The sequence below is a fragment of the Dryas octopetala genome, chromosome 1 (assembly GCF_963921425.1).
Source record: "Dryas octopetala chromosome 1, drDryOcto1.1, whole genome shotgun sequence".
Lineage (NCBI taxonomy): Eukaryota > Viridiplantae > Streptophyta > Magnoliopsida > Rosales > Rosaceae > Dryas > Dryas octopetala.
The window spans coordinates 1,735,468-1,748,222 of record NC_141366.1 but is presented as its reverse complement, the minus strand read 5'-3'; the positions used below and the strand labels follow the sequence as shown (position 1 = coordinate 1,748,222).

Below are 12,755 nucleotides of genomic sequence, written 5' to 3'. Positions count from 1 at the left end.
CTTGTACCTCTAATAGTTGAGAGCATTAACCCTACCTCTAAGTCTAAATAAGTCTAAAGTTCAAATCTTCCCTCCCCATTTGGCCTCCCTTATAACCCAAAAAAAATAATAAACTTGACATAATATATTACTTCCCAGAAAAAGTGAGTGTTGGGCCTTTTGGCTTCATTTATTAATACAGAACTCCATGAACTATATTCTCCAAATCTTAAATCAGCAAGTGAAAATTCCCATCTGGAAGAGGCGGCCAAGCATTAATCATTCTTTGTTTTTTTCGAACTCAAATAATTATTTAATAGCTACACATAACATTAAAGCATGAAGTTGAAATTTCTACCCGATCTTAATTACGGAGAAAATTGAATAAGAAGCTAGGGGAGAAGATGCTGAAAGATAGGTTGAAACTATATACAAATAAATTATATGGACCGGAATCGTTGGCCTGTTTGCTGTCTCCAATAACTGCACAAGAATCAGAAGATGAGACGAGTCAGGTTGACATTGAGCATCAGAAATTTATATTCCCTGTTCCATTTATCTGTATCTCCTTGTAATTGTCTATATGGTCATTAAGTCAAGCTCATGCAAGGTAGCATACATATTCACCCACTCAGATATGAAAATGAAAAAGTACCTATCGAAGGAATTGAAGAACCACAGTAACAGTGTTGCAGCTTAGGTGCTTGTTAATTTGTTTCTTTCTTTCAGTTTATGTAGTGATTGGAAATTGCTGATGGTGTTTGCAAACCCAAAACTACAATACAAATAAATTCCACTGCTGATCGATGAGCCAATTTAGTGGAGATTTCCTTTTACCCAATTTGATATGCTATGTTATCATATTATTCATTTATATCATTAATTATATGAGATATTATTTAAATATAAGTTAATAGTCACAGTCCAACCAAATAACATTTATAATAGTTAAAAAAAGCATTAATCGGTATCTGACTTCAAATACCATGGCCATCGCTTTCAGTTCCATTTGGTCTTGCCTAATACAATGTTAATTATCTATGTCATGCAGAAACCACGACTTGTGCGTTCCCACATGACTCCTATGGATTACTCCAATAATAATCAAGGTTAAGTGTGTAATCATCTTAAGTAAATCAAGTGGAGTGTATTTCTATTCATCTGCTCATGTCATGGCCGTCTAACTAATACGTTTACCTCTGTTCTAACAGGCCTAGTTGTTGGCCACTACCTAATGATCATTTTTTAACATTCTAATTTATTTCTCATTAATTTACTTAATTGCCAGTGGTCTTTTTTGCTTTTTCAACAATTGTGAGTGTTTATTTTATATTTTGAATGATCTCTTATCAACAATGATATAATAAAATATTTATACGGTCATACTATTAATTTGAATCAGTAATTATGGTTTGAATTTATGGTCTAACTACTATAACAATATAAACATTTTATACTGTCAAACTATCAGACAAAAGAATATTTAACTCTATAGTTATCCATATTATATATTATGTGTGTAATTATCCTTGTATACATTGTTTCCCTATATTATGTGTTAGATTTCTTAAATGCTCTCTACAGACTGCAGGCTTACGGTTGTATGTTGACAAAAACAGAGGAGAAAAAAAGGAGCAACCAAAGCTTGATCCATTCTTAATGACTTAAAAGGGAAATGAATGCATATTGTAAATAAGATTGAATTTTAATTAATACAACTACTGAGCAGAAGTGCTGGGTTGCATACTTGAATGGATTTTTTACCCTTATTACTCATATGTTCATTAATCATATATGCGATTAGTAGCCTCACAGGGACATTTGGATCATACAGTTAATTTTATTCTGGTGGATTTTGGCTTATTATGGCTTTTTTTTTTTGCTTAAAGGTCTATCATAGCTGTTGAAAACTTGAATCCATAATCGGCATGCAGCTAAAATCCCACACCAATTAAAAAACTCATGAATTATTTTCAAATAAAAAGTGGGATTTTCATTTAAGATTTATGAGGTAGGACCAAGATATTAAAATATATGATCCAACATTCAGTAATAACTAATAAGCATTGGTTGAAACTTGAAACCATTCAAGAATTAATTACCCCATAAAATATTGTATAAAATCTTAAATTCCGACCGTATTATTATTATTTTTGTATGATTTAGTGAAAGCTTATTCGTGCGAATACTTCCTGAAACTAATTTTTATTCTTACTTTACCCCCTTAAAGTTAAATCTTCTTACTTTGCTTCCCGATTTTTATAAATCACTCCCAATAATTTATCAAAATATTCATCCACGTAGGCGCTACGTCATATTTTTAATGGACTTATGGGCTTATAGGAGTGATTTGTAAAAATCGGGAAACAAAGTAAGAATGAAAGTTAATTTCAAGGGGCATTTACACAAATAAGCCTTTATGGAATACAAGGTTTTCTTTTTAAAAATTATATGAAATACAAGTCTGTTAAAATGATTGATTATTACAATACAAAAATTGGAGCAACAAAATTGAAGCAAATACAAACATGATCTGGAGCATCGACATAAAAAATAGTGTTGTATTTAATAATAAGAGTAAATGACAATAATGATTTTCGAACTTTACTCTTAGGATCACTTTGATCCATAAACTTATTTTTTGAATTCTATAGTCCGCGAACTTTCACCCGTGTATGAGTGTATCACTTAAATCCTTTTTGTCAATTTCATTTACTTTTTTTATGTCAATTGTAGTCACATGTCAAACATGTGAAATACTTTTAAAAGGTAAAATTAAAATGGTAACACATTCTATCTTTCTCTCATATGATATATATGGCTAAAATCGATGAAAAAATATAAATAAAATGATGGAATGAACTAAAGTGATATACAATTGAAAAATTCTAAACTATAGAATTACAAAAAAAAAAAAAAATTTATAGACCAAGTTGATACTAAATCCTAAAGTTCGAGGACTATTGTTATAATTCTCTCTAATAATAAATATTAATGGACCCACATTGTCTGTTCCGCTCGTTGGGGTAGTTGGCCATATTCTGAAACGTCAGGTTCTTGTGTTGGTGAATGCCTCCACTAAACATTTACAAACTCTCAAAACCAGCCTACCCTCAAAGACAAAGTCAAGCAAACCCAATAGCAAGAACTTCCTTCTTCTTTTATATATTGTTTATATAAAAGAAAATTTCTACAAATTGTAAAAAAAAAAAAAAGGTAAAAGAAAATGATGGGTATCAGTATCACCAGCATCAGCATTAATCATCTATGCAGCTTTAGTTATGGCGACCTGGTCAGAAGAATACCAAACACAAGGTCCATTTTCTAATGTTTCATGCTATAAATCTTCTCATAGTTAATATATTCAAACCCAGCTTATGTCTTTCTGCATCATTCTTCTAAATTTCAAGATTTCAATTTGTCCATAGTAAGGATATCTCCAATTTGCTTTGTTCATATTTCTATTAGTTTCTGGCAATTGGGTTTCTTTATTTCGTCTCAAGCTGTCTGGCATATGATTTTTCCTTCTTTTTTTAGATTCTCATAAATTGTTTTGAAGTGGTTGAAGCTTATTGCTTTAGTATTCAATTGTTTGAGACTTGAGAATTCAGTTCATTTCCAGTGTTGAAGCTGTGCGTTTCCTTTAGTTGACACTTCATTTCCATATATTGGGCTGCTCTCTAATTCAATTTGCAATATTTGTCATGTTTGCTGCTCTCAGGAGGACTATCCCAATTCCAATGAATTTCTAACGTTGCGTTCTAAAAGCTATATCAGAATTTTGGAGATATTTACATTCTCGGGATGTATCAGTCTAGAGCTTGGACATTTGCAGCCCTTTTGGCCTTGTGCTTGTGCTGGTCTTCACTCCGAGCTGGAGCACAAAATTCCAATATTACAGACCCCGTAGAAGGTGATTTTGCTTATGTTTTCTTTTGCAGCTTTGCATTTCTAAGCTCCCCAGCTTTCTCCAGCAATTCTATTATAGGGAATGCTTGAATACAGTTATTATGGTGTGAGTCTGAGTTAACTTATGTGCTGAAATGGTAACTTCACTTAACAAATGAAGTTACCTGTTTCATGTTTACTTCTTCTAGAGGGATCAATGTCTATGTCCAATTCCAGTAAATAGATGCACTTTTAAAGTATAAACTTTTGAGGTGTATATACTTTTAAGCTTTTTTCAATTGATAATTTTGTGATTTGACTAATTTCTGATCTATAGAACAATTTTGGACATTGCCTTGTTTTGATTTGGATATCCTCATAGTAGTTGGTCTTTTTGGAAAATGCTAATTTGTTTGTGTTGTTGAAGTAAGGATTACATTTATGTTAAATTGCAGTGTCGGCGTTGCGGGCCATCAAGAGAAGTTTGGTTGATCCCAATAAGAATCTGAGCAATTGGAATCGAGGAGATCCATGTACAGCAAACTGGACAGGAGTTGTGTGCTTCAACACAACATTAGAGGATGGCTATCTTCATGTTCAAAAACTGTATGATTCAATCTTTCTGATTCTTATCTGTACCTTGCAGCATTTTGGACTGAGTGGAATATCCCCTATCACCTTTGTTTTTGTTTATTTTCCCCCTTTTAGCTAGATTTTATTTCCATCTTTCCAGTGGGTTTCAATGAGCAAAATTCCCTGCTTTTGCAGTCTAATATTTATGAAATGGGGTGATAGCCCTTTACTATGGAAGAACCCACGGGACGTAGGTTATCTAAATTTTGATAGACAAGCTCACAGAAATATCTTTAATGAAATAAAAAATCTGCCAATTTGATCTTTCCTTTGTCCAGAAATTTAATAGTTTGCATTTATGGTTTATAGAATTAATTATTGTTGCTTGCTAGCATTATTTGAAAACTATATATTGTGGTAACCAGAAAACATATTAAACAATTAAGCTTCAACTAAACTTGCCTATAATGACTTGTTTTCCTTCTTTATTGCAGGCAAGTACTAAATATGAATCTGTCAGGAATTTTATCACCAGAGCTTGGCCGCTTATCTTTTGTGACAATATTGTAAGGAACGACATATATGAAATATAGCTTTTACATTGACAAAAGGGAAAAGGAAACTGTTGTCTGATTTTCAAAATCTTGGACAACCTTTTCTCTCAAAATTCTGGATAATTTTTTACTCTCCTCCCTATGATGAAAATGATTTTATCTTCTCTGATGCATATTCCTCTATCTACTCTGCTATAGGGATTTTATGTGGAATGACATAAGTGGAAGTATACCAAAGGAGATAAGCAACATTACATCCTTGGAACTCTTGTAAGTTAAGATGTTTTTACTTTTTGGCAATATTTAGGTGGATTAGATACTCGGCGAGTCTACAATTTCATCAGCATATCCTATGATACTTTTTATGCTAACACCGTTACCACATATAAGCTTAGAAGTTCAAGCATTATCTAGGCTTTGCACTTTACGAGGTGCTCCCCTATATTTGAATCAATTAATCAAAATATTCCTCAATTGCTGGTAATTATTATTGCTAAATTGCTTGAGTGTTCGTTCTACATCTAATATTTTGTGTTTCCAGGCTCCTGAATGGAAACCAATTATCAGGTTCCTTGCCTGAAGAGCTTGGTTATCTTCCGAACTTGGACAGAATACAAATCGACCAGAACCATATTTCAGGACCAATTCCTAAATCATTTGCATATTTGAACAAAACAAAGCACTTGTGAGGGTCTTTTTCTGATGCTGTTTTAGCTTAAAATTGAGAATATTATTTTATATCATTTTACTTCTCCCTTTTTTCTGCTTCACATTTTTCCCTTTTTGAGCAGTCATATGAACAACAATTCAATTAGCGGGCAAATTCCACCTGAGCTTTCCAGATTACCGAAACTTGTCCACTTGTAAGTGGGATATTGGCTATTTTTCATGTGCTTGATTGTGTACATTATTACACTGAGTAAGACCAATCAGAATATTACTTTGATTGCATTCTCTTGATTTGCGTTTCTGTATTATGGCTAACTTTGGTTAAATAAATGAATCTGACACTATGCAGTCTTCTTGACAACAACAACTTATCTGGGTATCTTCCACCGGAGTTCTCTGAGCTTCCAAGCTTATTAATAATGTATGTTTTCTTACTTTCTTGTAATTCTGGAAAATAAATCCTTTCCTTATGTTTCTGTCATGTATCCTGGCCTTTAATTTCTTGATATGTACTGTGTTCATCCTTTCCTTTTTTTTTTTCCTGTTCTTTTGGTGAATAATTCTCTTAACCTTTCCTTTTCCAACACATAGTATTACAGATTTAATCCCATGTTGAATTTCTTAGTCATATCATCTTCTTTGTTTTGCAGCCAACTTGACAACAACAACTTTGAGGGGAGTACAATTCCGGCTTCTTATGGCAACATGTCTAAACTGTTGAAGTTGTAAGTGCACCTTCTGGTCCTATGTCTGTAAAGTAGGTTTACAGGTAACAGCGTGCAGCTAGGTGCTAGCATCTCTATTTATTTACACATCAGATGCAAGCCTTGAGCTGTGAAGCCACAAGCTTTCTGATTACTCATCTTTAAATTGCAGAATTAAAATATTACAAAAATGTAATACCAGTGTAAAAATAGCCAGAAAGAGAGAGAATGGGAGGTTTTTGTTGGGTTAAGCATATAAATGATTCCAGTCATTGCATAGAGAATATACATATAAATAGTAGCCAAAGGAGACATAAAGTTGCTCAACTAATTGGGTGGCATGATTACATTATAGGAGTTTATGTCAATGATTGTTCCGTTGTTGCCTGATGTTTATGTCACACTAGGTGATCTACTCTGGTTTGAATGACAAGCAAGAAGTTTGCACTGAACATTTAACATGATGAATCATGTCAAGATTGAATGTCTTTGTATTTTGATTTGTCTGTCAGGAGCCTCAGGAACTGCAACTTACAAGGACCTATTCCTGATTTGAGTAGGATACCAAAACTTGGATATATGTAAGTTCATTCAGCAGGTTTCCTTTCGTACTCTATTCCTTATAGTGATTTTCTGGCTTTTTAATTCACTATTTAATTCAACTTCATGCTCTCTTCTCTTTAATTCATTATTTTTTCATACAAATTTCAGAGACCTAAGTTCAAATCAACTAAATGGATCCATACCTCTGGGTAAACTTTCTGACGAAATCACAACGATGTAAGAATCTATCTATCTTGCAAATGATTTGCCATGTGCATTCTTTTGGCATTTACACGAATTTAATGCTAGATATTCTCTAAAAAGTCTTGTTGAGCTTTGGAGAATCATATAATTGATCCTAAAAGGATTATATTGATTTTTTATATTTAACATACGAGCCTTGTCTGCAGCAATTTATCCAACAACACTCTTACTGGAAGTATTCCTGCCAACTTTTCGGGCCTTCCTCAGCTTCAAATATTGTGAGCAATTTTCAACTGCTCTTTCCTTCTTTGCAGTCATTTTGACAGTTCGGTGACATTGTTGATTAATCTATATTTTGCTAAAATTGAAACTTCCACCATACTTGTGAATAGGAAGAATCTGAAGTTATTTTATTTATGATGCTATTAAAACAATACAAACTATCTAACGAAATAAAGTGATTGCGCATGGCAGGTCTATTGCGAACAATTCACTGAGTGGCTCTGTTCCGGCAACCCTTTGGCAAAATAGGACACTCAACGAAACAGAAAGACTAATCTTGTAAGAACTGAAATTAGAAAATCATTTCTCTGTTGGTTAAGAGTGAGCAGGTTTGTGGGTTGTGTGTGTGAATGTACACTCTCTAGCATTTACAGCTTGTGTGTGTTTATACAGGTTGATTCCAATTCCTTTTCTGATCACAAAATGCACTTTAACTGTTTAACCTTCTTTTGCTTGAATTTAATATATTTAATAAATTTTATAGCATCTTCTTAAATATTTTCTAAAAGGTGGTGTGTGGCTTCTAATATTGTAGGGAGTTGCAGAACAATATGCTTACAAATATATCTGGCAGTACTGAAATCCCGAAAAATGTCACTGTCTGGTTTGCTTCTGAACTTTGTTTCTATACTATATATCACGAAGTACAAGTTATATTGTTTGTATATACACATTCAGCATCTGTAATGATATGCTTCGTCAAACTTACGTGTCTGCACAGTAAGAAGTCTAAATGTGCTCTGTTGGTTATAATTTTATATTTTCATATGGTGTAACAGTGTTAGATCAGTTAATCTTCTGATTATTATCATTCAGGCTTCAGGGAAATCCAGTATGCTCAAATGCCAACCTAGATGAGTTATGTGGACCTGAAAGTGATGACGAAAATATCAGTCAGAGTTCAACAAACTCAACTGCTAGCTGTATAAGTCAAGCATGCCCACCCCCTTTCGAATATGTTCCTGTAGCTTGTTTCTGTGCTGCTCCCCTACTTGTTGAATATCGGTTGAAAAGTCCTGGATTCTCGGATTTTCGCCCATACAAAAGTACATTTGAGAAGTATCTTACATCTGGTCTCAACTTATCTCTTGAGCAGCTGGACATTGCTTCATTTGTATGGGAACAGGGACCTCGACTGAGAATGTCTCTGAAGTTTTTCCCTGTATATGTTGCTAATGGCAATAATTCCCATACTTTCAATAGGAGTGAAGTTCAAAGAATCATGAGCAAGTTCACAGGATGGAATATTCCTGATAGTGAAATATTTGGACCTTATGAACTTCTCAAATTCATTCTGCTGGATCCTTATAAGGATGGTTTGTTTCAAAAACCTTATTTTATTTGTTTTTCTACAGAGCTTTATCAGATTAATGCTTGTTTAACTTATATATATATATATATGTATGCATATATATCCTTTCAAAAATTCTCTCTTCAGGACGTCCGTTCTTTAACTAAAGGACGGACGCATGTGTTTTATGGTTTTTTTTCACCATTTGATCTTAAACTTGGCAGGATATAATTATTTAGGGTATAAATCATCAATCAAGACCTATTCCTTGGTTGAGTTCCCGTTCCTCGGTTAGAATTTAGGTTTTAACCCCTAAGTTTTGGGCTGCCGCCCAAAACTCGAGAGTTAAAGCCTAAAATATAACCTCGAACAATAATTCTTCCCCTAAAATATAGAACCCTATACCCTCACATATTGAACCCTGTAAAAAATGGCCTAAAAATTGACAAAATGTCCTAGAAATACCCATGTCCGTTCTTTAGTTAAAGAATGGACGTCTTGCAGAGAGAATTTGTGTATATCCTTTAGCTGGTTGAAGAATGTGAATACTTTATCTCTGATTTATATAACACAAAGGTTGTATGAGTTCTACTATGCGCGCTAAGCAGTAATTCATTCTTCTCTTACTGAAAGTATTGGGGAGACCTGCCAGTGCTTCATTTTCACCAAAGTATTGAAGTAAGGGTTGATTGATTTGCTTAGCATTGCAGCTGATAAATGTTTTTTTTTTTTTTTTTGGAGCCTGGAGGTGGGATTAATAGTATATTTTCTCCTTGTCGTCCAAAAATTGTTCCAATTCTGAATAGTGGTGTGCTTATGTTTGATTGGATGAAGTTGACTATTCTTATCATGGTTGAGTAGCATGTGCTGTGTGTGTTTTCTAATTTATCCAGACCCAAGTATCTTTACTTTGTTCACCCTGCTTTTTGAAATTCCAGTTGATCCAGATGTTGTACACCTTAAAATGATAGGATGCTATTTAAATTACTTAATTTATGTTGTGCTACCATGATCCAGCACATAACTGAATTATATGCTAAAAAGTTTGGAGCTATTTTGATGATAAGGCATTTAATGTTCAAACCACTTGATTGGCCTGTTCACTGATGACTGATAAACTATGCATCAGCCAATATTTTATCTCTTTTCATTTATGTATCTATGAAATGAAGTTGTTTGATAATTTTGATTTGCTCATGCTCATGCCTCTTTCTGATATCACAGCGATTCCCACCTCTAAAAAGTCTGGTATAAGCAAGGGTGCTCTGGCTGGCATAGTAGTAGGGACTATTGCCGGTGCTGTTACATTATCTGCAATTGTTTCTCTGCTTATATTGAGAAAGCATTTGAGGGACCGCCATACAATTTCAAGAAGACGTCGTTGTGAGTATCTTACTATCATAAAGAAAACAGGTTATTTCGATATATGATCATTTCCATTGTGCTTCTCCCAAGTTTAGGAGTCCTGAAAATCCATAAGTGCCCAATGAATTTCCCGAGAAAAGCCACTTTGAAGCTGACTACTTGTCTAAATAATTTCATTTTTAACACTGTGCCTCTATTTATATGCAGCATCCAAGAGCTCCATAAAAATTGATGGTGTCAAGGCTTTCACTTATGGAGAAATGGCCATGGCTACTAACAATTTTAACAGCTCTGCTCAAGTTGGCCAAGGAGGTTATGGAAAGGTTTATAAAGGCACTCTGGCTGATGGTACCATTGTGGCCATAAAACGTGCACAAGAGGGATCATTACAGGGTGAGAAGGAGTTTCTAACAGAAATAGAATTATTGTCACCCTTACATCATAGGAATCTAGTGTCCTTGGTTGGATATTGTGATGACGAAGGGGAACAGGTACTGTTGCTCATCCCTTTTTTTTTTTTTTTTTTTTTGTGATCAGTTCATTCCATATAAGAAAAAACATCTCTGGATGTTTATGTCTATAAAATTCTGTCTGCATTTTGATCAATAATAAACTTCATCATCTACATAGGAAATGAAGCTATGAAAATAAAAGATTTTGGAAAGCTCTAAGAGCAAGGAAAATGAAATCCAAATCATATAATATACATTCAATAATGGAAAACAAAAGAAAGAAGTCAAAGTCAATCAAGAAGCAGTTCATACGAGGTGGAGGCACTTGATGTTGGAGAAGCACATATTTTTTTCTGTTCTCTTGATGAGTTTATTCCTCAAGCTAAGGCTCTGTTCGTTTTCAAAAATCAACAAGAACTTTGACTAAGTCTTGTGTTTTTTTTTTTTCATTTTCAATTCAGTTTTTTTAATTTAATTTTGCATGGGGCATTACTTTTCTCCCAGAAAACTATTTGGTGGACTTAATTTCCTCTTCTTGCTCTCTTTTGTTATATAAGAAGTTAAGAACCAACAACTTTCATTTGGAAAAGCTTCACGTGTAGTATTTTTGTGCACGCAGATGTTGGTTTACGAGTTCATGTCCAATGGCACTCTAAGGGATCACCTTTCTGGTAAGCCTAATATTTTTTTTTTCACTATGCCTTTGGTTCTTGCTTCATCTCTTTTTGAGTTTTTTTCAGTGTAATTTGATGCTAGTAAATGCTTTGCTCAAGAATTTGCAACAAATTTTATTTCAATCTTAACAAGACAGAAATTATAAATTTAATATGCCATTGGATTGGACAAGCTGTTACATATAATTGATACTTGGTACCACAGTTAGGTCTAAAGAACCTCTGGGATTCGAAATGAGAATGAGAATTGCCCTGGGATCAGCCAAGGGTATCCTCTACCTACATACAGAAGCCGACCCTCCAATTTTCCATCGAGATATCAAGGCCAGCAACATATTATTGGACTCTAAGTTTATAGCAAAGGTTGCTGATTTTGGACTTTCCCGACTTGCCCCAGTTCCAGATCTTGAAGGGAGTACACCTGCTCATGTATCCACAGTAGTGAAGGGGACACCGGTAAGACTCTCAAAAATTATACTTACCTAATTAAAAGCAATGAAAATTAACATAGTCTCTGCAGAGGATGATAGGGAGGTGTAGACTGCTCTTATTCTTTGAATTGATTTTGCAGGGTTACCTTGATCCAGAGTACTTCTTAACTCATAAACTAACAGACAAGAGTGATGTTTATAGCCTTGGTGTTGTGTTTCTGGAGCTCTTAACTGGGATGCAGCCAATCTCACATGGCAAAAACATTGTTCGAGAGGTAACTCCTCATACCTCTTAGGCTCAGTTTGTTTGGATAAGTATTTATGCAAACCATCTTCTAGGCCTTGCATGAATGTAACTATGTATATTTTATTTGATCCTTTTGATGTTACTCGAAGTTAAAGTTTTCTTCCATTTCAGGTAAATTTGGCATTCCAATCCGGGATGATCTTCTCAGTAATTGATGGGAGAATGGGGTCCTATCCATCTGAGTGTGTGGAGAAGTTCTTGAGTTTGGCCCTCAAGTGTTGCCAAGATGATACAGATGTCAGACCCTCAATGGCAGAGGTGGTACGAGAACTTGAAAATATATGGTCTATGATGCCGGAGTTGGACAGCAGAACAACAGAATCAGTAATGAGTGGTAGTAGTAGTGGAAAGGTAGTGACTCCACCATCTTCATCCAATGCAGTGAGGAATCATCCTTATGTGTCTTCAGATGTCTCTGGCAGTGACCTTGTTAGTGGAGTCATACCTACAATCACCCCAAGATAGGAACCATAGGGAGAATTTGTAGTAGCCCATTTGGAGTTTTGTAATAATATTCTTGAAATTTACATTTTGTAAGCTCATTTTGTACAGCCCTTCTTGTTACAGTTGAGTTGTAAAGATGACAGTTAGAGGAGTACATTGTTTGGTCCTTTTTATTGTAAGATTAATATGCTTAACAATCAAAATACTTGCTGAGAATGCAGTTTTGTTCCTAAGGAATTCTCTTTCCATTTTCCCAAACATATTAACAAAATCACTTGCAAAACCCATGCACCGAAACTTGTAACCTTTCATAATGAGCCTTAGAACCTCCATTGAACTCTCAAATTATTAATGATAAGAATATATGATAAAAAAAAACTTGATAGTATTAATGT

The 12,755-nt window shown here is 34.3% G+C and overlaps 1 protein-coding gene across 2 annotated transcripts; it reads left to right on the top strand.

Annotated features, from left to right (window-relative positions):
- The first annotated feature begins 3,053 nt into the window (after positions 1-3,053).
- LOC147296221 (Leucine-rich repeat protein kinase family protein) lies at positions 3,054-12,593 on the top strand. 2 transcript variants are annotated; one of them, XM_086237135.1, is made up of 21 exons: positions 3,054-3,294; positions 3,701-3,892; positions 4,323-4,473; positions 4,935-5,006; positions 5,193-5,264; positions 5,536-5,679; positions 5,786-5,857; positions 6,013-6,084; positions 6,314-6,388; positions 6,880-6,948; positions 7,079-7,147; positions 7,321-7,392; positions 7,589-7,675; positions 7,932-8,000; positions 8,213-8,712; positions 9,912-10,070; positions 10,260-10,543; positions 11,124-11,175; positions 11,384-11,634; positions 11,750-11,884; positions 12,028-12,593. In XM_086237135.1, the coding sequence occupies exons 2-21, from the start codon at positions 3,784-3,786 to the stop codon at positions 12,379-12,381; spliced, it is 2,868 nt and encodes a 955-aa protein (XP_086093261.1). In that variant the 5' UTR covers positions 3,054-3,294; positions 3,701-3,783; the 3' UTR covers positions 12,382-12,593. The 2 variants fall into 2 exon arrangements, with proteins under 2 accessions (XP_086093261.1, XP_086093268.1); XM_086237142.1 differs by having other exon boundaries at positions 3,289-3,406.
- The last annotated feature ends 162 nt before the right edge of the window (positions 12,594-12,755 follow it).

Coding starts and splice junctions, on each gene's coding strand:
- LOC147296221 (XM_086237135.1), top strand. CDS start 3,784: ATGTATCAGTCTAGAGCTTGGACATTTGCAGCCCTTTTGGCCTTGTGC. Junction 7,676..7,931: donor GAAACAGAAAGACTAATCTT/GTAAGAACTGAA, acceptor CTAATATTGTAG/GGAGTTGCAGAACAATATGC. Junction 11,885..12,027: donor GCAAAAACATTGTTCGAGAG/GTAACTCCTCAT, acceptor CTTCCATTTCAG/GTAAATTTGGCATTCCAATC.